The following is a 25,081-nucleotide window of genomic DNA, read 5'->3' on the forward strand; positions in this document are numbered from 1 at the left end:
TACCGTGGAGAAAGGTCTCTCTCCGCTTTGACTGTGAAGAGGCAGAAAAAGGCCTGTTTTCCGCGCTCTTCTTAGATCTATTTAAATAATTGAGGAGTAAACTGACAAATTAGGTACCTTTATAGGCGCCCCGGGGCTCTATCTGGGGTGCTACAGTCTCACCAATACAAGCAAACGCCACAAGGCACTGGATAATATCTTGTGTGTGCTTTGAGAAGGAGGGGGGTGGGGTGCTAGTGGGCCAGGAGGGGTTTCGCCAATCAAGCAGGCCACACTTGCTCCCCCAGGTTCTAATTTTGTGCCACATTAAAGAGCTCGGCCTCCATTTAGGACACAGAGAGGCATTTTCATAATTTGCCGGGTCTCCACTTGCTCGGGGTGCCTTTTCTCAGTTTACTTCTCACTCCGTGTCTGAACGCAGGGCCCGAGGAGGGAAACGGCAAATTCATTTGCCTCCTTTCAACCAACCAGCTTCAGTTCTGCATAATGGAGCTGCTAGCTGTGTATAGCAGCTAATATTTATCTCTTTAATAATTCCTTATTAGACCCTCATATTATTCACTGTATAAAAGCAAACACTGCTATTGTCAGCTATAGGGAAATGGTGTAAGACATTAGCCCTAATTTATCCCTCTTATTTCCTGAGAAAACTTAATGCCTCTGATCTGCACCTAATCTGCGGCCAAACAGCTCTGATATCTGTTGAGATAAAACCTTTAGTCTTCAGTGTACACACTGTATAATGCCTAATCCAGGTTAAAGTTGTTCATTTCCTTTTGCTGACACCACCATTCATCCTCTAAGGCATGCGTAAGCATTGATTCATATGTGATTGGTCACATAATTCACAGTCTCAGGGGGCATTTCATTGCTGACAGACAAGCTAATCTGAAATCCTCCAATTTACAAATGAAAATCCCACCATCCAATTGAGCTAATAGAGGGACTTGAATGGGATAATAAGACGTGGTGTAATACTGTGTAAAAAGCCTGTAATGTTGTGTTGGTGTAAGAAGCCGTGTGGCTGGATGTTTCCAGGGGCCTGCGGGCAGCAGCTCTCTGCCTGGAACAGGGAGCTCCTGTCTGGGTGAGGACATGCACCTGCTGCCTGGCTGCTGGGAGGAACTTGGGCGCTCGGCTACTACTCCCTCTGTCCCTCTGTCCGCCCCTCTGTCCGCCCCTCTGTCTGTCCCTCTGTCCAACCTCTGTGGGCTCCTCTGCCTGAAAGCCCGCTCTCTCCGTCAGTCAGTGCTATATTGCAGTGCTTGCAGATGTGCACAAACAAGGGAGGATTAAAGCAAAACGAATCTAAACAGACAAATGGAATTAGAGTGATGGGTGTCGGTGGGCTGGTTCACACTGATAAACATAATGACGCTCTGTGTGTGCGCTCCTGTGTCTAGAGGATTATCACTGGTTAGGTGTGTGCCGGGTACGGCTTGCTGACTGCTTTTGGGCGACTCTGTGTGTTTGCCTATCTGTCTATGTTTTTGTAATTATGTACATGTATATTTGCGCTTGATTCAGAGCTCTGCTTGTGTGTGTGTGTGCGTGCGTGTGATAAATATGTTTTCCATATAGCCTCGCAGAAACAAGCCTTTGTGCCCTTTTCTTGTGCATGGACATGCTTCTGTTGGTTGGGCTATTACCATCTTGCCAATCAAATGGCTGTTTATATTTGTGCACTTAGGTCTGTATACCCTCCAATTATTGACATAGAAAAGATAGCAGCTCCGCAGTCCAAAATCAGAGCTATGACTATTTCCCATTGTCCTGCGTGGCACTGATAAAGGCTCTGTTGATAGGTCTGAAATAATTAGTGATTTTCTTTGTAGAAGTTTGTCTATCGCCTAATAGCACTAGAAAGGTATTTGTTCCCCATTGAAGACAGGAATTTTACTAAATTATATATTCCTAGCGCTTCTTTTGCACATTCAAAGTGGTGTTCAGTTGCAGACTTGTTTTCTTGACACAGGGAGGTGTAATTGCGAACTGAGGAGGTCAGAGGAGTTCTGTGAAGCAGCAGGAGGGATGTGATCAACAGTCTGTGGATCCCCTGCCGAGGGGCTCAAGGATTAGGGCTAAACCCTGCCACGCCAGATGGGCACAAAACATCCCTAACATCATCCACTAGCACCAGCTCCACCAGCGTCAGTGTCAGCCCGACCCGTCTTCAGCGCAGCAGACCAGGACTCTGAGATTGAGGCTATGCCAGCACCTCCACGCAGTTGGAGGTCAGAGAAAGTGCACAACACTTTTTAGGGAGTTTAGCCTTCTTACATTTGCAATATTTCATACATATATAGTGCAAATGTGTCTCTTCCTCATATGCCTATAACATTTCCTTCTCAATTGAGCGATGACTGAGATGAGGCTGACTCTTCAAAGTGCCAGCGAGTGGACATTATGGCCAGTCAGCACGTTCAAGGCTATCAGAAATGAAACTTCCAGGTTGTTTTGATGTGCTCCATTTCAGAGCCACAGGCAACACTGAAATGATAGACTGGGAGTGGAAGGTGAGTCTCCGTTGGTTTCGGGCGTCAGCTGAGTGTTGGCTGCGCGCTGCTTGAGATTTGTGGCACATAATTGAGACCAAAAAGGATGAAACATCTTCAATTCACTTTATGTTTTGTCTTTCTACTTGGTGATTAACTGTGGGAGTCAGAGTCTGGATTTTTAGAAGAACCTGATTTTACCCTTTGGTCGTTACTTTGAATCTCTTTAAGCATTGATCAGCTCGTCTGACCAAAGAACCTTCCCTGAATCCATGACCATTTCTTATCAAATAGTGACTACGTGTTTTATTTATATTTTTTACATCAGTTTCAAAACAATATTTCTCCACAATCATATATTCCACAGAATATCAATTTACATTGATAGAAAAATAAAGCTAACTCTATTCAGCCACATGCCCTGATTTGGGGAGCACAGGCTCGGATATTGAAGTGCCCCGGTTTGACTTGGATTTTGAGTTGAGCTGGGCATTCACAGTAAAAGCTAAGCCTTCACTTTGGCCATTAAAATGTATTTCACTCCACCCACCGTCCAACATCTGCTGAGATCAGTGTCTGAAAGTCCACCTGTGTCTGTTGGTCATGAATTCCTCTGCCCATTGTTTGCAAAACGGTCTCTGCGTTACTAGAAAGCAGATTACATGAGACAAGAGTCCAAACAAATGAAAGATTACAGGCTGTGCACATGTTTCAGTCTAATGCCCTTTCAACAGGCAGTGCTCAGCACAATGCCTCTCTCTCCCTGAGCTCAATTTGGATCTCTTGCTGGCCAGCGCTGACTTCAGGAGCACAACCTCTGTAATGACAGTGTGTTCCACATGACTGGCCTGTCTCCTCCGCTGGTATTAGTTAGGCTTTGGAGTTCAAGTGACTATGGGCTTTAAACACTGGATTTTTTAAAGGGGGGAAGAAAGAGACTCACTGTTGTTCTTGAAAAGCTGTGTTTATCCAGGATTAGAGACACCAACATGTTAATAATTGTTTCTCACAGAACTGCAAAGAAGCACTTTTCCTGTAATCCCCTAATCAGGCATTACACCTCTGAGCGAAGCAGCAGCGCAGGCGCACGGCGTGTGTGACGCAGCAGGCCCACAATGAGTAATGCATCATGTCCTCAGCAGCTGAAGCAGGTCTGCTCTCTCAAGTATTTACCCATGAACAGAAGTGGTATAGCACGCAGAAAATACTTTGTTAATTAATGCATCAAACTTGTATAGCGCTTTTTTGGACACTCAAAGACGCTTTACATGGGGGATAAAACGTAATTTTTAAAAATTGCATAATTGCATACTTATATCTCCGACTTTATTGGATACACATCATTCTTTTTCTTCTATATTGGATACGATACGCATCACAGGGGTTTAGAAAGTCCCACATTGAGCTGGATGAAGGCAGTCGACCCTTTTTAAATAGACATCATTTGGTTACTTTTCCTTGTTGTTGCAACCACACAACATGCTTTTTATAAACCTGAATAGTAAGACTGGGATCAAGCTTAAGTACTCTTTTTTTACAGTTGGTCTTTATTGTAACATTGACATAAATTTAAATAGAGATTCTTTTATAATATACTTGGCTGCTTTGGAAATATTTCTGGTCTAATTTACCATTCCAACGGTAGATGATTTGCGTGCACTTATAGCTCCTCATTATGTGTGGTACAACGATAATAGTGAATATAGGGCATGACTGAGCAATAACTAGTCAATCAATGGTACTAAACTTCCTGTTAACCCATCTGGGACCTGCTGCAGGCCAGTGCACCCCCCACGTGCCCCACAAACACACGCGGGCGGGTGCCGTCTGTGAGTGTCCCGTTTGAAGAAGGGGGAGGGGCTCTCGTGTCCAGTAAATTAAAAAACAGTTGTAGGAATGTGTCCCAGTCCCAGAGGACCCAGTGTTCCTGGCTGCCCGTCCAGCCCTGACCTGGTCACCAGTGAGTCTGCTGTTGGTATTCCACACACAGCTCGGCTCTGGGGAGCGGCCGGCAGAGCCTCCTGAGGGAGCGCTGATAATTTAAGTCAAACATGATGTGGCTGCGTGTTTGACACCCATTTAAAGCTTTTCAATCACACACGTTTGCTACAGTCGGCTGCCTCGCCTGTAGAGAGCTATCCGTGTCACAGCCTTTTCAAAGACCTAATCACTTTTGTTTGATCAAGTTCCCATTGTCAAAACAATTGATTTTTCACCTATGAGCTGAAAATTCAGAGCAGCTCTGATGCTGGTTTTGATTGACAGATTCTGTAAAGGCCGCAGGCTGGTCCATTGACTCGTACTCCGGGGTGAGCCCCTCCCGATCTGTGTCCGTGTGCCACTAATTAAGGACTTTTTAAGAGCTATGGAGCACACTCATTACCCAACTGTAGCATCCTCACTGTCTATAGACGGAGAGGAGGGAGGCACATTCAGTTGGGCCAGAACCACCAGCTGTAATGTGTGCAACTCATTTTACTCTCGTCATAGGCAATTTCTGCTTAGGAAGTTGTTATTGTTATCTGTTGACTGTAAAAGTAATAGACTTCACATTTATTAATGAAACCATGTTAATCCTAATAGTCACTGCTGCGTGCTTGTTGATTATTGTTTATTCTATTGTGTTATGGAAATGCAAACTAAACAAACAGGCGTGTTTGTCTTTGGGAAAGTAGGCCAAACAACCGGCAACAAACAAAAGGGGGAGTTGTAGGTCAGGGCGCTACAAGCCATGTGTAACCGTGCCTGTCCACAAAGCATGACACGTAAGCCACAATAGACCCACTAACACACAGCAGGCTCTGCCAGAGTGATGTAACCGCGTCTAGACTCAACAAAAACAAACAGCATGAATACATGAATATTACTAAGTGGACACAATGACACCAATTGTTTTCTCTTTATACATGTTAAACTGGTGTTAACACTGAACAAGCATCACTGTATGAAAACTGAAACACCGTTAGAAATTCTTAAAATCTGAATTTAAATAGAGACATTATAAGTGTAAATATTCTACATTTGTTTTGAAGTAGTGATTTAGTTCAGTAAACCACTGTCTCATTGCAGAGGTGTGACTTGAGTCACTAATTTGACGACTTGAGACATGACATGATAAAATGGAGACTTGAGACTGGACTTGGACTTGAGCACATATGACTCAAGTTGATCTTTCTAAAATTGTTTTGTTTTGTTTAGCGTTGGGCAAGTAATAGTAGCAATACCACTGAGCTAAACTGCAGTCAAAGATTTCCTTTTCCCCCATTCTTTCTGTTTTGTTTTGACGATGTTGGCTACACACAACTGCACATCTTATACGTCAGTGTCCGTTATTTGGGGGAGTTTGGCTTTTTTTCGTTCATACATTTAAATGTACTTGTAACTTGAATTGTAATAACTAATATATTCCGGTATTTTGTTTAAGTAATATATTATATTCCTTATTTACTGAAGAAAGTAATTTATTTTTGTAACTTGTTACTTTTGTAATGGGTTACCCCCAACACTGCTCCTCATATAAAAGGCACTCTCTTTCTAAGACAGCAGAAGACATCAAATCTGATTTCATCTGCTTAGGCTGCAAAGACTTGAAAGGTGTAGGACTTATAGGCCCTATACCGGATTTATTTTTGTTTAAACAATGAAAGAGGGAGCGAAAATGGAAACTGTTCAGTGTGCAAACTCATTCCCAGCATTCCTGACGCATTTCTACAGGACGTGTAAAGGAAATCGGTTACAGGGCCTTTAATGCTTGACTAGTGTCCAAAAGTTAAGATATCGTACGATGTTCTGTTATTGACTCCCCGGCCCAAAGGTCAAGGTGCAGATGAGTGGACAGACTGGGGCTGACCCTTTGACCTTGACCTGACCCCTGTGCTGCTGCTGTGTCAGTGCATCACTCATCTGTAAAGTTCATAACTCACACAGCAGTCTCTGAGGGGCCCCGACAGGAGAGGCTCTTTTCATGCAGTCAATGCTATTGATTTTGAGTGATGCCACTGTGATCTTATTTCCACACATTCCCTGGAAAAAAGAGAAAAAAGTTTTTTGTTATTTATCCCACATTTATTCTACTCATTAATGCCGTTCATTTCAGTTTTACCGTTCATCTCGTTCCCCACAAAGAATTCCATTGTAGTCCTAATTTGACTAGAATAGACACGATTGTTTTTAGTGTCCCTCCTGCTCCCCTCCCGCACAAACGCACACATCCCCGTCTTTGTCTGAGGCCCTGGCTTTGGCAGTACATCTCAGGTTGGACACACAACAGATGCCCCCTGACGCTCACTCACATTAAGCGGGCACGAGATGGGGTCCTGCCAGCCTCAGGGCATTGTGCTGCCACTAAATACCCCTTTGTCTGGTGCCGGGCGAACAAAGCAGTGGCCAAGCGGCTGGTGTGCCACGCGACCCAAACAGGTGGATAGGGCCGGGCGGGCGGTGTGTGGTGGGGGAGAGGGGCAGAGGGAGGGGCTGGGCAGAGGGGTGCATCTGTCCCACTCAACGACTACACTGGGTCAGTCCCGGCCAGGCCCATATGCTGCAGGAGGGAGGAAGACGGGGCGCGGGATTAGGAGAGGTAAAGTTGATCATAGGGATTTGGGAACTGTCAAATTAGCAGAATAAGGAGAAAGGGAGATTTGACTGGAACATTTTACTTAACCCACTAAGCCATTTTAAATGTTTGCCCTGTATTATAGTTCATAATCTGGGTCTCTCTGTGCCAGTGTCAGTCCAGCCTGGGAGCTCCTCTTGCATTGAGGCGGTTTGACATATGGAAATATAGAATTAGTTTTAATATATGTACAGTTGCTTCAGGAAGTATTTATACCCCTCTATGTTATGGTTTTGCCATTTAAGCTGAAATATTGTGTAAAATATTACATTTTATTTTGAGAAATATATACACACCAGCTCAAATAGAGGCTGTAACTTTCTGTATCATGGGAAATAAATGCAATGTACCTAAACAAACCTAAACTAAAAGAGCACAGCTGTGGTTAAGAACAATGGAATAGGTCTATTCTTTTCCAGGCTCCGAATAGTCACAATGAAAATTATTTTAGATATTTTAAATTTATTATAAAAATATATTCATTTTGCCATTTTTTTCTGATTGGTGTAAAACAGTTTTTGGCCTTTCATCTGTTGTTATTTCAGCAGGAGATTCAGATAAAGTTTTTGTAGTTTGTCTCTGGAACTCTCAGTTTGGATCTGGAAGTAGCTTTTTATTGTGTGACGTGACACAACAGACTTATTAGACAAAATAATAGACAGACATAATAGAAATGTGACATTAAAAATCCTATCACAATCTGATATTCCATTATATCATATGTTCCTTTTGCACCATGTTTATGGAAGAAGTCCTCTAACTTCACGTCGTCTTACCATCTGCCTTTCACATCATTGTAATTCCAAAGTGCAAAGTTTTAAGTTGGATGCCCTTTCCAGCTGGCGAAAAGCCAGACTGATGGATGACTCCATAACAAGATCATTAGCACTGTGTGTAAGAGCCATTTCGGCATGGCCTTTGTGCCTCCGTCCACTATGTGGCAGTATGGTTGTTTGAGGCAAACCATTTTCACTGTGTTTTTTATTTGATGAGATATGGTAGATAAAATATGTGTTTTCAGAATACCTACTTAGCAGTCTTAGCTGATGGCACAGAGCTATGGGCCGCTACACTGTAATATCAATCTGCAATGGCTTCTGTTCAAACAGTTTGTGATATGGAAGGACTTTTCATGGAGCATGAGCTTGATCCAAATGAAAGTAAAATGTTAATGTAGCACATTAGGCTTTGAATGGGTCACTGTGTTTTGTTAATAAATGTAAACCTGCTCACTCATGGCAATTCCGTCATGCGATTGGCTTGAGCTTTATCTTAAGATTTATTTTTGTGACTTTGTAAAGCAACTTCCTGACAGAATCCTCTTCATTTATCCAGGCTTGGGTGAAACACACTTGACCCCATGACACCAATAATTAAGCGGTGTATGGGAATAACTGGCACCACATGACATTGGAATACTAGTCCACTGTAATCTACTGAGAGTCTCCTGTGAAGTGGCCGCATGTATTAACCACTCCTGTGTTTATTCTCAAGGACTGGAAGAACTCACTGCACTGTCCGTCCATTTCATCTGCTGTCTACGCTCAGAGCGGTGCGTATGCGCTTTATATCTCAGGCTCATTCAAATAGTTTCTTAGAGCACATTCAAACATAAGAACTATAGAAATAACAGTTTAGGGTGACGTGATAATCATACTGCTCTGTTCTTATACTGTAACTGTTATACTTGCAAATGTCGGGGGTTAACCTGGTCAGGCTGATCACTAATAAATATAAAATTAGTATTTACTCTGCAGGACTGGTAAGTATCTAGTGATGCAGTATAGTATGGGCTATAATAAATGTGTTGCGTATAATAACTCTGAAATGAGTCATTAGTTTCTTGTGTTTATAAAGCTGCGGTACTTACTTGTCATACTTGTTAAGTCCAGGATATGTCCTGAAGTCCCTCTCTGAAAGTTTAGTGAGGGGGCCTGCTTTAGTGTCCTGCCCGTATTCAGGGCACGTTGGATGAAGGAAAACTCTTGAATTCCAAAGGCTTAGCTTCTGCTCGATGACACCCGGAAACAGTTCATTGATGTATAACGCTCAATGAAATATTGAAATAAGCAAAAAAGGAGAGGCTGATTTGCCTTTTCCTTTTTCTCGTGTGGCTCCAGCTTGAATTCTGAAGCTGGTGATGGTGGCAGTTATTATTAGCACATACTTCCTTCTTTTCCTTTGCAAATGTCCAAAATCATCCCACGAATTCCACTACAAAGTGACTTCTTCACAAATACTTCTCAGTCTTACCTTTTGAAAATCGGTGTGAATGTTCTCACCTGAGTTAGTCTTTGCGGCGGCGGAGTACGTTTTAATAGCACTGTTTTAATTCTGGCTCCAGGAAAACGCCGGCTCCTTAAGGATCAGCGGCGGAGTAATAGGTCCGGGGATTAATAAGGAATGAAATAAATGATGCTGTTCTTTTTCGCAGATACGGTGGCTCTCTTTGGTTCTCGATAAAGCCGGCGCAGCCCGTGGTGGTTTGCGAGCACTGGGCAGAATGGAGAGGAATTGGCTCGTTTCACCATGAAGTCATTAAATTTGTAAGCCATTTGTTGATCAAAAGGTGTGTTTGAGGCCGTTAACTATGGAGCGTGATCGGGGCTTTACGCGCTATGGCAAATGTCACTTGTTCCCCGCTAGTTCTACCAAAAGTATTAGCTGGGAAAAAAGGGGGAGGTGGGGTAGTGAGAAGCACACTACGTAAATGTGCTGGAATGGAATTACGCAGGAAGATGTGTTTTTGGTGCTCAATGTGCAAAAGAAGAAATTAGCTTCGTCTTGATGTGATTTGACACCCCACAGAATAGTGTTATGAATGCAAAACAATAGGCACTGACTCCATTTATTGTGCTGACTGGAGTGGAAACTTTTGATTTCTCACAAAAATATACTTTTACGGGGGAAATGTTATGTTATTGCTAAGTGTGGCTGCAACTTGTCCTGCGTTTACACCCACATTACTGTCCATAACTTTGTATTTTGTTGCACTTTGGAAGAAATATGAAGAGGGAGCCAGTCATTTGGAACGTGTGTCTCTTTGCTCTGGACAACCCCATTAGTGTAATCTATAATAAAAGTCTTTTTAATCAGGTCAGGGGGAAAACTGCTGTCAGCGGAGGATCATTCCAAAGCTGTAAAGTGCACTTAAACGTTTTGTTCCAAGCTGATTTGCGCCAAAGCCATTGAAATGTATATGTAAAAAAAAAAAAGCATGGACTAACTAGGTATTAAAGCAACATTGTTTTAACATATGCTGGGATCTGCTAAGCCTCTTATGTTTTTATGGACCTTCTCTGGCCTGGCTGAGAGGACTATTGAGAAAAAATACGCGCGTAATGTCCCTCCCAACTCAGGCCACTTAGAATAATCTTCCATTTACAATCAAAAGCCACCCTCCGCTCACGTGACCAAGGCGCATTTATCTTAAGGAGGCCCGTTGGAGCGCGTGATCCAAGTGATCATTAGTTAAATATAATATTTGTAATGGCGTTGCCGGTACACTGTGTGGCCTTTTTCCACGAGGGAACGCTCGCAGCATTATCGGCTGCGGATCTGCGTAAATCCACAGATTTCTGTGAGCAGTGTGAGAAATTAAAATAACATGCTTTTTACTGCGCTCACTTCAAATCTCTTTAGAGTTGATTTTTTTTTTTTTTTAAACATCCAAAGCTGTTATTATGTACACTAACATAATCCTTGACAAGATTACCAAACGCATTGATGATGTCACAAACTTAAATCATTTAGGGAGATGTCGACTGTAAGCCTGGATAAGGGTTTTTGAACGGGATACAGCTGGATAAGCTCGAATAAGTTATTAACCTATTGTTTCGAACTGAAATCACTTACCTTTCACAGTTGTCGCAAATCCAGAAGCAAAGTGTCGAAATGTTCTAAAGCAAATTCAGGTTCAGGGCGTACATTTATCTCTACATCGATAATCTCCACCTTAACGCACCAACCAATGGCACATCAAGTCGTAAACCCACAGAAAGATCGTCACACAATAGCGTGCTTCATTCTGTTTTATTTGATTCATCTTTTCTTTGGATGAGGTGCCAGGGCGCACGGAGACGTTGCGAGGCCCAGTATACGGGGGGTTATGTTACGCTGGCCCCACGCGCTTCTCACGCCACTCTGCTCCGGATTAAAACGCGTTTCGGACCGACTTTTTAAACCTTGGGTGACTTGCTTCACTTTTAAGGGGACAGGAACAACTGGGGTGTCACGTGGTGCGCGCAGACGTGGGGAACACTCATCAGATTCAGTGATGTTGCGTTCGATTGTGGAATCTTTGGAGTCGCCTTTGAAGAAGGGATTGTGGACACGTTTAAAATATTTCTCTGATAGATGGCCGACTGGATGATATTTTATTGTATTGTCTGGTCACATTAACTTTTTTTTATTTATTTTTTTTATATACGATTTGGATGTGTGGCTCTGTTGGAGTCGCTCTAAACAGTGACATAAATATTTGCCTGTTCTCAAATTGTAAACTGAAAACGTTGATTTAATCGGACTGCATTAGGCCCATGTTAACTTGGCCTACATTGGGGTTAAGGGAGCAAATGCAGACTAAATGTAAGCTATGTGTTGTACATAAACGCTCTGACGACCATCTTATTTACTCTGAAGAAAGGTTTATTCGTTTGTATTCGATGCGCCGGTTGTGCGTCACCTTCTTGCTGACTGAAACTACTTATTTATTTATTTTTTTTATTTTTTTTGAATCGCCCCTGACGCTGTTTCCAACTCTGCTCGCATCTCTATGAATATCCCAGACTTCTCCACGCCGTGTTCCGCGTGCGTATCGATACTGTCGTCACAGGGTGTAATGCCACAGTTTTGCAGGCGCGCACCTTGTGGCCACGCGGCTCAGAAATCAAAGTGGCTCTTCTCTTTAACGCTTTGATTATTCCGAGCAACGCATTTAATTAGCGCTCTCCTTCAGCGAGACTCCAATGAAAGCGAGATTATTGGCAATGTCAAGGATGCTAATTGAATGTTGGACTTCTAACAATTAGCCCATTCCAGAGCCACAGGGACTCATTACACTGCCCGTCCGCGCGCACCAGTCAGGCAACACGTATAGGCTATTTGAAACGCTTAAAATAATATGTTGCTATTCCGCACCTTAAGAGAGGCAGTTTGATCCGTTCTGAATTAACTTGCTCTTTGAAACAACAGTTTAGGCCAAACAGATGTGCAATAGGCCTGTTTGATGTGGTGTTGTTAGACTGAAGGCTTGTTTAGGCCGTGGAACAGCAGATATGAAAATATGATAATCAGCTCATTTTCCTATGGAGGAGGGCGCGTTTGGATCACTTGTATGGCCCATTCGGGGGGCTTCTTTAGACCACCGCCGCCCCTCGCCGCGCACTCTCCCACCGCTAAAATATTGGGATTAACATCTCTTGGAGGCCAGGATTAAAATCTTTTCTCTCTTTGTTCAACTGAGCCGCCGGAAACCGCACCACCCGCTACAGGCGAGAGTAAAAAGCAGAGCTATTTTACCACAACACCCCCAGTCTAAACCACGGTGATAATTGCTGGAGGTCGTTTGAAATGTGTTCATAATTGAGTCCTATTTAAAATCTAGCCCACAAAATGTCGTAGCAGAAAGTGGCGCTCGTTGGTGCCGCCACAGCCACACAACAGCAGCAGCACGCATGCACACAAAGACGGCCTCTGAATACCGAGTGAAGTGAGCTCAGGACCTTTATTGAGAGTTGGAGCGGTGAGGTCACACCGTCTTTGGGCCAGAGCGGATCCACAAAGAGTGAGGGGAGCAGACCTGCGCTCTTTTGCACTGGACTGAACCCAGCCACGCACTGAAGCGTTCCCGTGAGTCTGTCTAAAAGTCACTGCAGTCTGATGCGCGGGGCTCACAAATTGCATACAATACAACAGATCACAGTTTGAAGCCTATCACAAATAAAAAAACAAACACTGATACCATTGATATAAGACACACACTGATTGTCTCTTTGAAACTACATATGGATTCCTTATAAACACTTTTTTTCTTAAATAAAGTAGTGCATCCGTGTCCACACAGCGACCCACGTGTCTCTGCAAAGTATAGATCTGAGCGGCCCCTAGGGTCCCCTCTCTGACCTGTTTCGTTCACATACTCGTATTCCGTGGCTGAGGTGCGCTTCAACAGGTGTGTCCTGCAGAGGTGTGCGTGACGCACGGTAATAAATTAGAATCTCCTCTGGAGGTAACCCCGGGAGCCCCATGTCGTTAGTCCGTGTTCATGACACTGTTCACAGGACCTGGAACTTCCACGAGGATGTTTGGTCTTTATAATCCAAGCAGTCTGCGTTGAAGTTGAGTTTCCAGGACGCTGCCTGGTCCTTGTAATCCAAGCAGTCCGCAGTGGAGTTGAAGCCCAGGCCGGATGTCCCATAGCCCTGTGTGGACAGAGGCGCGGGGGATTGGTTCAGATGACTAGTGACGGCATTTGTGCTCATGGGGCTAAGCGTGGACCCGGGACCAGGTAGCTGATGGTGCATGGGCGTGAGGTAGGAGCTGCAGTCCATTCCGCTGAAGTAAGACGTAGAGCCGGCGTAGCCCTGGCTGTAGCCCGAGGCCTGTGTGTACGTCATGGGATAAGACCTCTGCATGCACGAAGAGGAGGTAGACAGAGGGTCGGACAGGGGTGAGATGGATGCTGGGCTCCAGATTGACACCGGCGCAGTGCTGCTGGAGATGGCCGGGGCCGAGGTGGTGCTGGTTGGGGGTGTGAATTGGCCACTCGCCCCGCTCTCGGAGCTCACCTCTCGGGCAGGGGAACTCTTTTTCTTGGCCGGCCGCACCTTGTTCTGGCCCCCGTTCTGCTGCTGCTGTTGCTGCTGGCGACACTTGGCCCGCCGGTTTTTGAACCACACCTAAAAATTCAGGCAAAATCAAAACATAAAACAATGATATTAAACCATATAATGGTTTCCCTAGAAATTAAGCTTATTGGCTTGAGAGGTGTCTAAAAATACACTCAAATTCAATTTTGAATACGTAAAAATGCACAGAAATAACGTGATGTTACAAAATGAAATGTGATATAATTTAGAGCTTGAACAATAATAATAAAAAACTGCAATTATTATTATTATTATCATTATTATTAGTATCATTAGGAATTATGAATTATGAATTATTATTATAATAATTATATTTTTTCTTCTTTTATTTATTTATTTATACTTGAAAAATCTCACCTGTACTCTAGACTCTGGGAGGTTAATTTTCAGGGCCACTTCTTCGCGCATGAATATATCCGGATAGCGAGTTTTGCCGAACAGTGCTTCCAGAATATCGAGCTGTGCGCGTGTGAAAGTCGTCCTTTCTCGTCTTTGCTTCCGCGGCGTTGCTGGAATAGCGACAAAATAAATATATATAAATAAAAAGACAAATGTGAACAACAGTAAATCTTAACGTTTCTTGTGATTTTTGATTAAAGTACTGAACGAGATGTTTTTCCTCTCGTCGTCTGAATTACGCCTTATTGATGCGTAATTACGCACGTATTACGCACAAATACGCATCGCATGATGCACGGTGTGCACTGGTCTTCAGAAACTAATTTCCATATTTCCAGAGTTGGGCATGTTTGTGAGTCTATGGCATATTTGAAGACCACATGGAGCAGTGTGTGTGTCTTAGACTTTAGCGGTTAGAAACTGATGAGTGTGATGTATCACCTGGATAGCCCACTGACGGATGCAGGAGGTCCATCCCGGAAGTGGTTAAGCTGAGCCCATTGACTGTGTAAGGTGGTTGCTTGAGATATGACATCATGCTAATGTTCGTCTGAGGGCTGAAGTTGGAGAAAATCTTGAAAATCGGAGGAGCTCCCAAATGAGCCTGGCCACAGTCCTTTGACTTCTGCTCCGGGTTTGAGCCCCTCGCCTGGAATAATAATAACATTAAAAAATAAGACATGTAGCTTTACACTATGCACAACTTTACACAAACAAAAATAGTAAAAAAAAATTTCAAGCGTAAATCTGTGTGGTCATGGCTGAAAAACGAACAAAACTGCGAGCCTTTGAATTTACTTTAATTACTTGACATAATCTGTCTTATTTATTTTGATTTGTTCTGCAATATGTCCCTTTTTTGACTCAATATTTTCCTCCTATTGTTGAGCCTGACAATGGTCATTTGGATTTGATCTGAGCGACAGTGTAACAGCTCGGGGCAGATGTGAGGACGAAGCCGTGTCCTACAGCTGCTCTGAGGCAGACTCATATTTGTTCTTCCTAAAACACGTGATAGAGGCTGAACTTTATTGGAATCAAGACGCACAATATGTGAAAGCCGTCGCGTCAACTTTACTGACCTTCAGCCGCTCTCCCCCTGCGCGTCTTGATTAGTTGCATTTTTTTCTTCCATATCCAACGGTTTTAACCCCCTTGCCCCAATCTGTCGCGCTTAAACAGCCATTTATGAGTTGTGCTGCCGCTCAATTATAATTAACCAGAGCCAGAATTCATTATGACAAAGGTTCAGATGAATAAGCGCCCCTGCGCGTCAGCGAGCGTTACTTGTGCACCTGCACGTCTTTTTCCCCAAACAAATCTCAGTTACATTGGCGGCAATCTATTGGGCCTGTATTAATAAAACAAAACCTGTTCTATAGATAGTTTAAACTTTCTTTTGCTTCACGGGTTTCAATACAGGCCGTGCCCCAAAATAAAACTGTACAGGCTTTAGAAATTAAACCAACAACATAGCAGCAGTGAAATTGTGTTTAAAAATGAGGCATTAGCTGTAGCCTTTAAATTGTATTTCTGATACAATTTTCCTTAAACACAAACCAGATAATGATATATAATAATAATAATAATAATAATAATAATAATCAAAATAATAATAAAAATAATAATCATTTTCATAATAATAATAATAATCATAATCATAATAATAGCAAATAATATTAAGCAAATAATAATTGAATCAAACATAATTACCTTGTTTGTGAATGAGGAGGGTGAAGTTGTTGGTTCTGCTTGCTCCTGAACGAGCCAAACAGACCAAGCGCACGGCGCACACAAAGCGTGGTCCTGAGGCCTACAGAGTCAGCCTGGTAAATAGAGTAAAAAGTAGAAAGTCGAGCCAAGCCGAAGCGGCGAATGCAGGAGCCGGAGAAAAGCAGAGAGCGTAGCTTCAGTTGGTGTGACAGCGGCTGAGCAGTTCTGTGCGCTCGGTGCAGAGATGGAGGAGGTGCCTTCGCCTGAGGATGTGTGGTGTTGTGAGTTGGAGTGGTTGGAGTTGGATTTTGTACAGAGGGCCAGCCAATAGGAGCCGCAGGAATCAGCTCTGTCTCTGCTTCGTCTCACACTGGCGGGGAGGGCTCCGTTTTTTTTTCTTTTTTTGAAAAACAAATGTCTCCTGCTACTTTTTTGACGCACAGTCCTCAGCCAATGGCAGCGAGAGGGCGACTGACAACAAACCATCCCACTATCCCTGCACAGCGCGGAGAAGTAAACATAGTTTGCCGCTATAAGCAGCATAGATCGTTTCTCCATAAGGCTACTTCATTCAAGTGTAACTTTCTTTACGCAGCGAACTGAAAGGGTTCATACTACTCGAAAAAAGTACAAATGAATTGCTGACATCGTCTAGTAATTCGAAAATCATATCTATATATATATATCTATATATTAATATGTTATTAAAACACATAAACTGTTTAAACTGTTTAGAATGTAGGTTATAAAGTGCGCTTTGCAGGTGCACAATGTGTCAAAGAAACTAAAGATGCAAAGTAAGCTGCGGCTGCTTCACATTCCAGCGCGTCGCCAAAAGGGATTTATTCTCTTAAAAGTGCCCTCTCAACCGCACAGAGAGCCAGTGCTGCCACCAGCTCCAGCACCAGCTCCAGCACCAGCTCCAGCACCAGCTTCAGCACATTCAGCCCAGCCCCAAGCTCCAACAGGCCCACGCACCGACGACTGCAGGTAGGCCTCTTTACACTTGAAAAATATTATTCACTAATGTTAATAATAGCCATTATAATACGACTAATAGTCATGTAAATACTAACACGGTCATGTTATTATTAATAATAACAATGTTAATAATAGTCATGTCATTACTAGTGTATAGTGCACGTTCATTACAGGCTGTAGCTTATAGCTTATGTGACAAATATCCCACGTCACAGTGTGAACCCTCGTGCCCAACTCCAAATAATACGGAGGGTTTTCCATGGCTTCTTAAATGTCTCATCTTAAGAGGCTTTGTGAACACCTACACACTGTCACAGGCACTGTCGTGCACTGCGCTGCGCGGACACGCCACTCGCCTGCACCACATCTGAATATTGATTTAGATTTATAAACACTGAGGTGCGGGCTTTACAGCTGTCATTTGGCTCCGCGTGGCAAACGGCGGAGGTGCGCGTAACGCTGATGTGTCGCCTTGATAATGTGACAGATGTTTATCAACGAGTGGATCGTGGATTTGTTTTGATTTGGACCTGATTCGTGGACGATATTGAAGACTGGCAGTAATCAAGATCCAGGTATCATTTCCCGATTACCTTTTTCTGTCAGACGCACTTTTACGCACTCTTATGAGCTGTTTCCAATTTAAACCTAACCTAATTGTAACCTTAGAACATAGAGTTAATATTGCCGTGAAAGTCTATTATGGCCCAGGAGTGATCGTTTCATTTGACTTTCATGTCTCAAGCCTTGTCAGTTAGAATGCTCCATGAGCGCGCTGCAGATATCAGACAGATCTCAGCAGAGGCGGTAAATAATGGATGAAATGTAAAGGGCGTCCTCCGTTGGGACGTGTTGGTTAAAAGGCCGTTTAGAGGCGGCGCAGAGAGCGCCTCTGGCGCCTGTTCCCTTAGACTCCAGCTAATTGACATCGCACTTTTATCTTTGCACCGCTGTCAACCTGCAGGCCCGGCTTTACGCACACGCACTGTACCATCCTTTACCATCAATAGGCATGAGCTATTGTTTAATTACACATTCAGAGATTCAGGTTTACTCGGACACACAACTTTGCTTGCATTTGTTCACATTTTTCAATATTTGTCTTTCTTGCTTTGAGAAATATAAATTAATTCTGGAGTTTTAAAATCAAGGAAAATATTCACAGGCCATATTTGTCATCTCATCCTTTTACAGCCTATGAAATAAAATACTTTCAGCTGAATTTTACATTATTGAACTGTGGATTTATTTCTTAAAATAATTAAAGTAGGATATTTAGAAAAAGCTTTCCTAAATTTTGTATTTATTTTATTTCATTTAAAAATATGTATTAAATGATACTATTTGTGCCCTAGCTTTATTTTCGAGCTGTATGAAGAGAGAGAGTGTTTTTTGAACTGGCGCCACGTGAGCACAGAGATAAAGTGTTTGTGTACGAGGCTCGGTGGCGGAGGAGGATAATCGCAGGCTGTATTTTAATTAGCCTGGCAGGTTTGATAGATACGCTGCCACTGCTGCTTTGCAAAATATCCAAAGAAAAGGTGCAACACAAGAGGCCCAAACAGAGGCTTCTCCCATGCACCGTCTGATGTGTGCAGAGCCCAGCTTTGTGTAAAGTAACATGTTTGTGACCCGGAGGTCGGCGCACATTCAGGTCTTCAGGCCCGAGGATTAAAGTGGATAGGCCTTTGAGTCACTCTGGGACGGGCTGATGAGAGCAGCTCATCAGGACACAGGCTCACGGTATTTCCTGCATATAGGGCTCATTCACTTCCATTTTTAATGTGCTGCGGTTTTACCTTCATGAGAGTGTTTGGTGCTGTACAGATGTCGTTTTTGTTTAAATGAAAATGACTTTTAATTACTTCCCTATTTTGTTTTTGTGCAGGAGATCTCCTTCAAACCAAGAGGAGGCGACAACCACAAACCTCTGAGGTGCACGTGACCGCTCCTAATAAATGTCCCCACTTTGGAGAGTCAACTCTTTTTGTGTGTGTTGATGAAATAGTCCAGTGTCCATAGCAGAGGGCGCAGTGTGTGCACCTGCAGAGCTGATCTCTGTCTGTGAGGTGCTGCATGGTGTGGTAAAACCTGCCCTGCAGACCAGACCTCTCAAGTCTTCAAAGGAGGAAGAACTCAATGTGGGGGATTTGTTCAGCCTTTTTTGGTAACCTAGGATTTGAATTGAATTCTGGGAGGCATTCATAACACATTTGGAAATGTTACATTGTGTGATTTTGTGTGTAATCCCCATAATAAATGTGAGGCATGGTCACAGTGCGAGCACAACTGTGACTATTCCTGATTGATCAAATACTTTTGTTGTCTTGCCTCTCGGGGCAGAGGTGAGTGGTGCCACTGGAACAGAATACTCCTGAGACTGACTCCTGAATTTGCATGTGTCTGAAAACCTGCTCCTTGTTACCATTGACAAAAAATATATTATGAGTTAAGAAATGTTGTTTTGAAATTGCATTTTCAAAAAATTAAAATAAACAGTTTGAAACACATCACGGTTTCATAAATGATAAAATGCTATGAATGTGTGTGTGTGTGTGTGTGTGTGTGTTTGTGTGCCAGTAACACACTCATTGAATGCTCACATACACTTAAATATTCCAAGTTCATTCATTATTTTTACTAGGGCTACAGGTTCACACGTCCAGATGAATACATGTTTACTGTTTAATACTAGTGTAAGACATGTCTCTCATATCTAGTCAGGAGGATGTCAGTGGACCTTGATGACCATGAATATCTGCCAAAGAATAGCATTAGCTTTGGGGGACAGAAAATCTCCTAATACCACTCTAGCTAACCTATTACTATTATTATATATCAGGGATGTCAGGAGGAGGGCGCTGTGTATTGTAGAACATTATGAAACATGTAGCTAGCCAGTTCCTCCCTAATATAAATTTCAGTATCTATAAATAAAAATAAAGAAAAAGTGTAGAAATGAATAGTTATGACCAGATTGAAGATACATTTTTGCAGAACTATTTCCTCAGTGAAAATCTCCTGCCTCATTGATAAGCACAAGTGTGTGTGTATGTGTGTATGTGTGACGGTCCAAAGCCCACTTCGCGTTGAATGACACTTTGGCTGATGTCTGCAGCTCCCCACTTGGACTTCTCAAGCAGACCCCGTTAGTGCCAATTCCTCTCATGTCTTTAATATCTCTCTCTGGGCCCTTGGGTTTTGCCAGTGAAGGCTCCCCAGTGACAGTTGGACTTGATGGCCACATTTGGGAGACAGCAGCGGGTGTTTGTAGCGTTCCCAGCCTCGGGCCTGTGGGACACTGTGATGGCTCGCCTGTCAGCCGGCCCCTCCCCTGTAATTAGGAGAGTAAACACGGTGCTTGGCTGGGCCTGGGAGAGAGTGGGAGGGGCGGAGGAGGGGACTGTCCCGCTCTGCGCCTGCTACTTGACCAGCTCTCCCCTGGCAGAGAAAGAGGTGTTATGCACTTGTCGAAGCCTTGTCTTGTGGTGGCCAATATAGAGGGACTGCTTTAAACCAGTAATGGACTTATGTTACCCAAATGCAGAAGGTTTGTACAATTAAAAGTGACCTTTCCTCTTCACCACTGCCTTAGCCACGTCTCGGTTCACCCTACCTCTCTCCTGGTTGCTGGAGGGACTGGCCAGTAGCTGCAGGAATGTGTTGTGAGGTGGACATGTGGCCTTATAGCTTAGGCTCAGCCTTAGCGGGGGCACCATCCTGCCCCAGTCCCTCCGCTCAGTCCAGGCGGGGAGGCAGGGAGGCAGGCTCTGGGAATGGAGCAGCCATGAGGGCAGGAATTTGACTGGAGAATCTGCCAGACAAATGCCATGCGGCGAGCGATGAAGAGAGAGACCTAGAAGCAGAGGAGGCTGTGGCCTGTCAGATTGCTCCTGATGATGAGCCAGTCCACACAGACTGCATGGCACCGCCCCTCTCCGAGCTCTCTCTGAGTTTTCTCACAACGCTGGTCCAGCGGACACTGTGGGGCCACTCACAGCCAAGTGCAGCCAGCACAATGTCATTTGCTTTTATTCACCTCCTGCACCATTGTCCTCCAAGAGCCCCATATGTCTCTGCCCATGTGGTGCTACAAACATGAACATGGTTTAAGAGAAGGTCCATTTTAATGCTCATGGAGTGCAGCAGTGTACATGAGGTGGACGGGGGATATGGGATATGGGTGCTCCTGGCACTTGCCAAAGTCTTTATGGCGCCCAGAGAGCCATGCTGCAGCATCATGGTCCACAGCATGGGAAGACATGGGGCAGATGGGTGCAGTGTAGCAGCACAGCCTCCGCCTTCTCCCAATGAGAGGCAACAGTGGTGGGAAAGAGCCTGTGTGCTCTGTGCTGAAACAGAAAAGCTGTTGAGGGGCATTTGGGGCTGGGACAGAGAGGGGCAAAGTGAGGGGGGAGTCCCCCGTCACACCCCTTTGATATCCAAGAGCTGGGGCACGAGCCCAGTGGGCAGACAGGCAGTCACCGCTCTGGGCCACTGTCCAGCCCCTACCCTGCACCTTGTCTGGGAGTCAGGACAGGACAGGCTCCCGCACCAGCCTCCCCAGTGGCACATCCACCAGACAGAGGTGTCCTCATGTTTATCATGAACCCCTCACCATTATGCCCATGGCCCAGTGCGGCTCCACACATCCCCATGGCAACAGCAGGGCCGCCCACAGCATGTGAGTGGGCCCGGGGCCAAGTGGAGCTGCATCAGTGTAAAGAAGAGTGCTTAACCCTGAATCTCTCCACCTTGGTTTGATTTCTTGATAATCATGTTTCAGGCTCCACTGGGTAGATGTCTGGAATTTATCAACATGCTCTGCACAGCACTTTGGTTAGTCTGTTTTATGTGTCACCTGTATGCCTTTATGTGATTATGTTGGTTCACATTATTTACTGTAATTAAACGATAGTAAAATGTATTCTATTCACATGGAGCTGCATAATATGAGACCAACCCTGCGCGCATGTGCTCAATCCATCAGCATAAAGAGCTGTGTGCGCAGAAACATTGTGTGGTAATATTAATCCTGGGCAAACAGTAGTTTAGTGGCATGAAGGAGCACCTTAAGTTGATCCCGGCCCACTCTAAGCCCTGAAGATGCTAAAGTGGATGTTTACTGCCAGTGTCTCTCATCTGTTTGTTGGCTTGTTGTTCTCCCCGTCCGTAAACACTGCAGATTTCCTTGAGTGGCTGCTAACGTACGTGAGTGTGTGCGCCATGTGCTACATTTGCTGATAACAGGATTTGCTCGAATTGCGACTCACCAGTTCAGAAAGGTTAATTGTCACCGCAACTGGTAGAGCGGCTCCGTGGAGTAATTATTAGTGTAAGTTGCTTTATTATTTAGGAACACTAATTAGGCATTAACTCCCCCCCCCCCCCCTTTTTTTTTTGGATCACAACTTCAATTGCATGTCAAATTGCATTAAGTTCACTGTGACATTCATTCAGCGAACCGACAGGATTCTTTTTGTAGATGTCCTCAGAGAGTTGATGGGTTTGAAACCGATCACTTCTTGAGGTATTGATCAGAAAACGGGCCCAGCTTAGAGGAACAGCTTTTGATTGCGCCGCTTCAAGGGCGGTGCTGGTTTTGTAAATTAGGCTTGAAACAACTTACTGTCACTTACATTGACTCACTTCATTCATTCCTATGCCGGAGTGAAGCAAAAGTAAGCAGCTTTCCCCCCCCCCCCCCAACATAAGGGGAAGAAGCTTTGTGTTGTTGGAGTGAAGCAATATTTTGGATTTTTGAAATATTTCAGGAAAGATTTGGCCATAGTCAAGGTCAGGGACGACAAAAGGAATTGACCGAGTGAGTGAGTGCGCTATAAATAGCTCGTGCGTGTAGATATGAGAGCACATATTAATTAAGAGTCCCGGAAAGCCTGCAGAGGCGCCGCTCATCAGCGCCCCGGTCGAGGAGACAAGAGGCACGGGCGACACGGGCCTTTGATGCCTTCAGCAGAGGGCATTGCGGTCTGCGGAATGGGATGGGAGGGTGTGACACAGGACACGCTTCAAATGTGCTTGTCCTGCTATGATGACAAGATGGCTCATCCACCACTGTGCCACCGGGCCTCCCCGCTCACCCCCGCGGTGCGCCCCCTCCCTCCGGACACCAGTCGAGTAGAAGGGCCTGGGTAGAAAAGGGGGGGGGGGGGGGAGGTGATGGCCGTCCACTATACTTGCCGTTTAATCTTCTCCCCTGGATTCTTTCACTATCCACTCCCAACCTCTCCTCTCCAACCCCCCCCCCCCCCCCCCCCCCCCCCCCCCTCAACAGAAATCTGGTCCTGCTCATCCCCGGGCCGCCAGCCTGACCAGTGAGCTGATGGAGAATGGTGCCCGCGTCTCCGTCACACACACACACTCTCTCCCCCAAATAAGATCGGATTGCCCGGGAGGTCGGAGCGAGAGCTTCACGGGGGGAAAGATATAGGGTGGGAATACCGAGGAATACTATGTGCTGGCGGTGCACTGCCGGTGTTTTCCACTGATATGTCGTTACAGGCTCTTGGGGTTCACATGAAATGCGCATAATGCTTATAAGGTGGACCCCCGCTGTGAACAAGAGACGCACAGCAGCCGGATGACCAGTTGTGGAAGGGTTAAAAAAGCATGTCTAAACTCCTGCTGGTGCCTATAAGTATCTCATCTGGAGGAGGTATTGGAGAATTTTCTGGTCATTGCCATCGCTGTTTTTAAAAAAAAGTTTTATTATTAGGCTATTGTAAAGGCCTAATTGTAATGTTTTGATTCCCCAAAGTAAAACCTACCAATTGTATTATATTTTATACTTGAATTTCTGAGACTTGTGCGATTTTGTCCCGCAAAAATCCTGATGTAGGGGAGACCTGGGCTATTTGTCAGGCGGGGTAATTTGTCACATTGCTTTTTATTGCCACAGAGGGCGCTGTATGCTGGTACTGATATATAATATGTGTATTGGTATTCCTCTTCTCTTCCAATAACAATTTTCTCATTTGGACTGAAGACACGAGGACAGGGCAGATTATTTTTCCCAAACTTTAATGTCTGGATTATTTTTGTAGTGAGTTTTGAGTTTTCCTTTAGTTAGTGCCTTATACAAAAGACACTGATCTGAGATGTTAGTTTGGCTTTGAGCTGTTTTAGAGCTAAATCCGCCAGCTTACATTGTTGGTAAAGTGGACACTCGGGGCTATTTGTCACAAAAACTGAGGGGTCATTTGTTACATGCGGTATAACATGGTGGGACTTTTTTCTTTTCTTTTGTGTCTAACATGTTTTTCTGATCACTTTATTATAACATTAGCTTTTATAGAGGCTGTATATGTTTGGGTCGTTTTAGTGAATTTACACCTCATAGAGCATTTTGCAAAAAAAATCAGTTAGTTCAAAAGAGTGTTATCACATGTGGCATTGCGACAGTTTTAAAACATATTTTGTCCTATTATCAAAGTTAACATTAAAAACTCATTTAAAAAAAACATTAAAAACAATAATGACAACCAACCCCACGCCTTGTGACAACTTGCCTCGCACATGGGGCACATTGTCACTGTCGATGTTGTCGTGTTTGACGATTAATAACTATTTATTGCATTAGGATAGAAAAACGAGAGCGAGATCTACTTCAAGTCAAGGGTTCAACATTACACTTAATGCAGGTCTGACTCTTGTGGGATTTTCTGTTGATGAGCAGCAAACTCTAGAATACAAAGTGTGACAAACAGCCCCGGTCTTCCCATACTCGCAATGCAGAGGTGCATCCTCCAGGGGTCAGTAATTCATGCCCCATCTATTACTGGGTTTCAGGTGAAAGGCCTATAATAACTTAACAGGTGTGGTGGCAGGTCCATTGATTTTGTTTTTAAGGAGAGTTTCGGTGTTGTACAGAGAGATCATGGACCCAGTCAATGATATTAATGATCCTTTTTGTAATTCATAAGTTTTGTTTTAGATACGTGTGAACGTGTAATGCAGTTAATAGGAGCAACTGGCTCCTGCCCTCACTT

General features: G+C 44.1%; 1 protein-coding gene and 1 long non-coding RNA gene across 6 annotated transcripts in view; one reads left to right on the forward strand and one right to left on the reverse strand.

Moving 5' to 3' along the window:
* Positions 1 to 12,816: 12,816 nt before the first annotated feature.
* otx2b (orthodenticle homeobox 2b) lies at positions 12,817 to 16,384 on the reverse strand. The gene is made up of 4 exons (XM_079574102.1): positions 16,092 to 16,384; positions 14,820 to 15,027; positions 14,337 to 14,488; positions 12,817 to 14,009 (listed from the first exon to the last, which is right to left on the reverse strand). Exons 2-4 carry the CDS (start codon positions 14,914 to 14,916, stop codon positions 13,386 to 13,388), a joined length of 873 nt encoding a protein of 290 aa, XP_079430228.1. The 5' UTR covers positions 14,917 to 15,027; positions 16,092 to 16,384; the 3' UTR covers positions 12,817 to 13,385.
* Positions 16,385 to 16,791: 407 nt separating this feature from the next.
* The window catches only part of LOC306976410, a 48,438-nt gene continuing 40,148 nt past the window's right edge, over positions 16,792 to 25,081 (forward strand). For 4 of the 5 annotated variants that reach the window (XR_013793767.1, XR_013793768.1, XR_013793769.1 and 1 more), the window contains exons 1-2: positions 17,302 to 17,647; positions 18,961 to 19,007. This is a non-coding gene — a long non-coding RNA (uncharacterized lncRNA). Of the gene's footprint in view, positions 17,082 to 17,301; positions 17,648 to 18,960; positions 19,008 to 25,081 lie in introns of those variants that run through there. The other variant, XR_013793766.1, reaches the window with a different exon arrangement.

Source organism: Gobius niger (assembly GCF_951799975.1).
Source record: "Gobius niger genome assembly, chromosome: 16".
Lineage (NCBI taxonomy): Eukaryota > Metazoa > Chordata > Actinopteri > Gobiiformes > Gobiidae > Gobius > Gobius niger.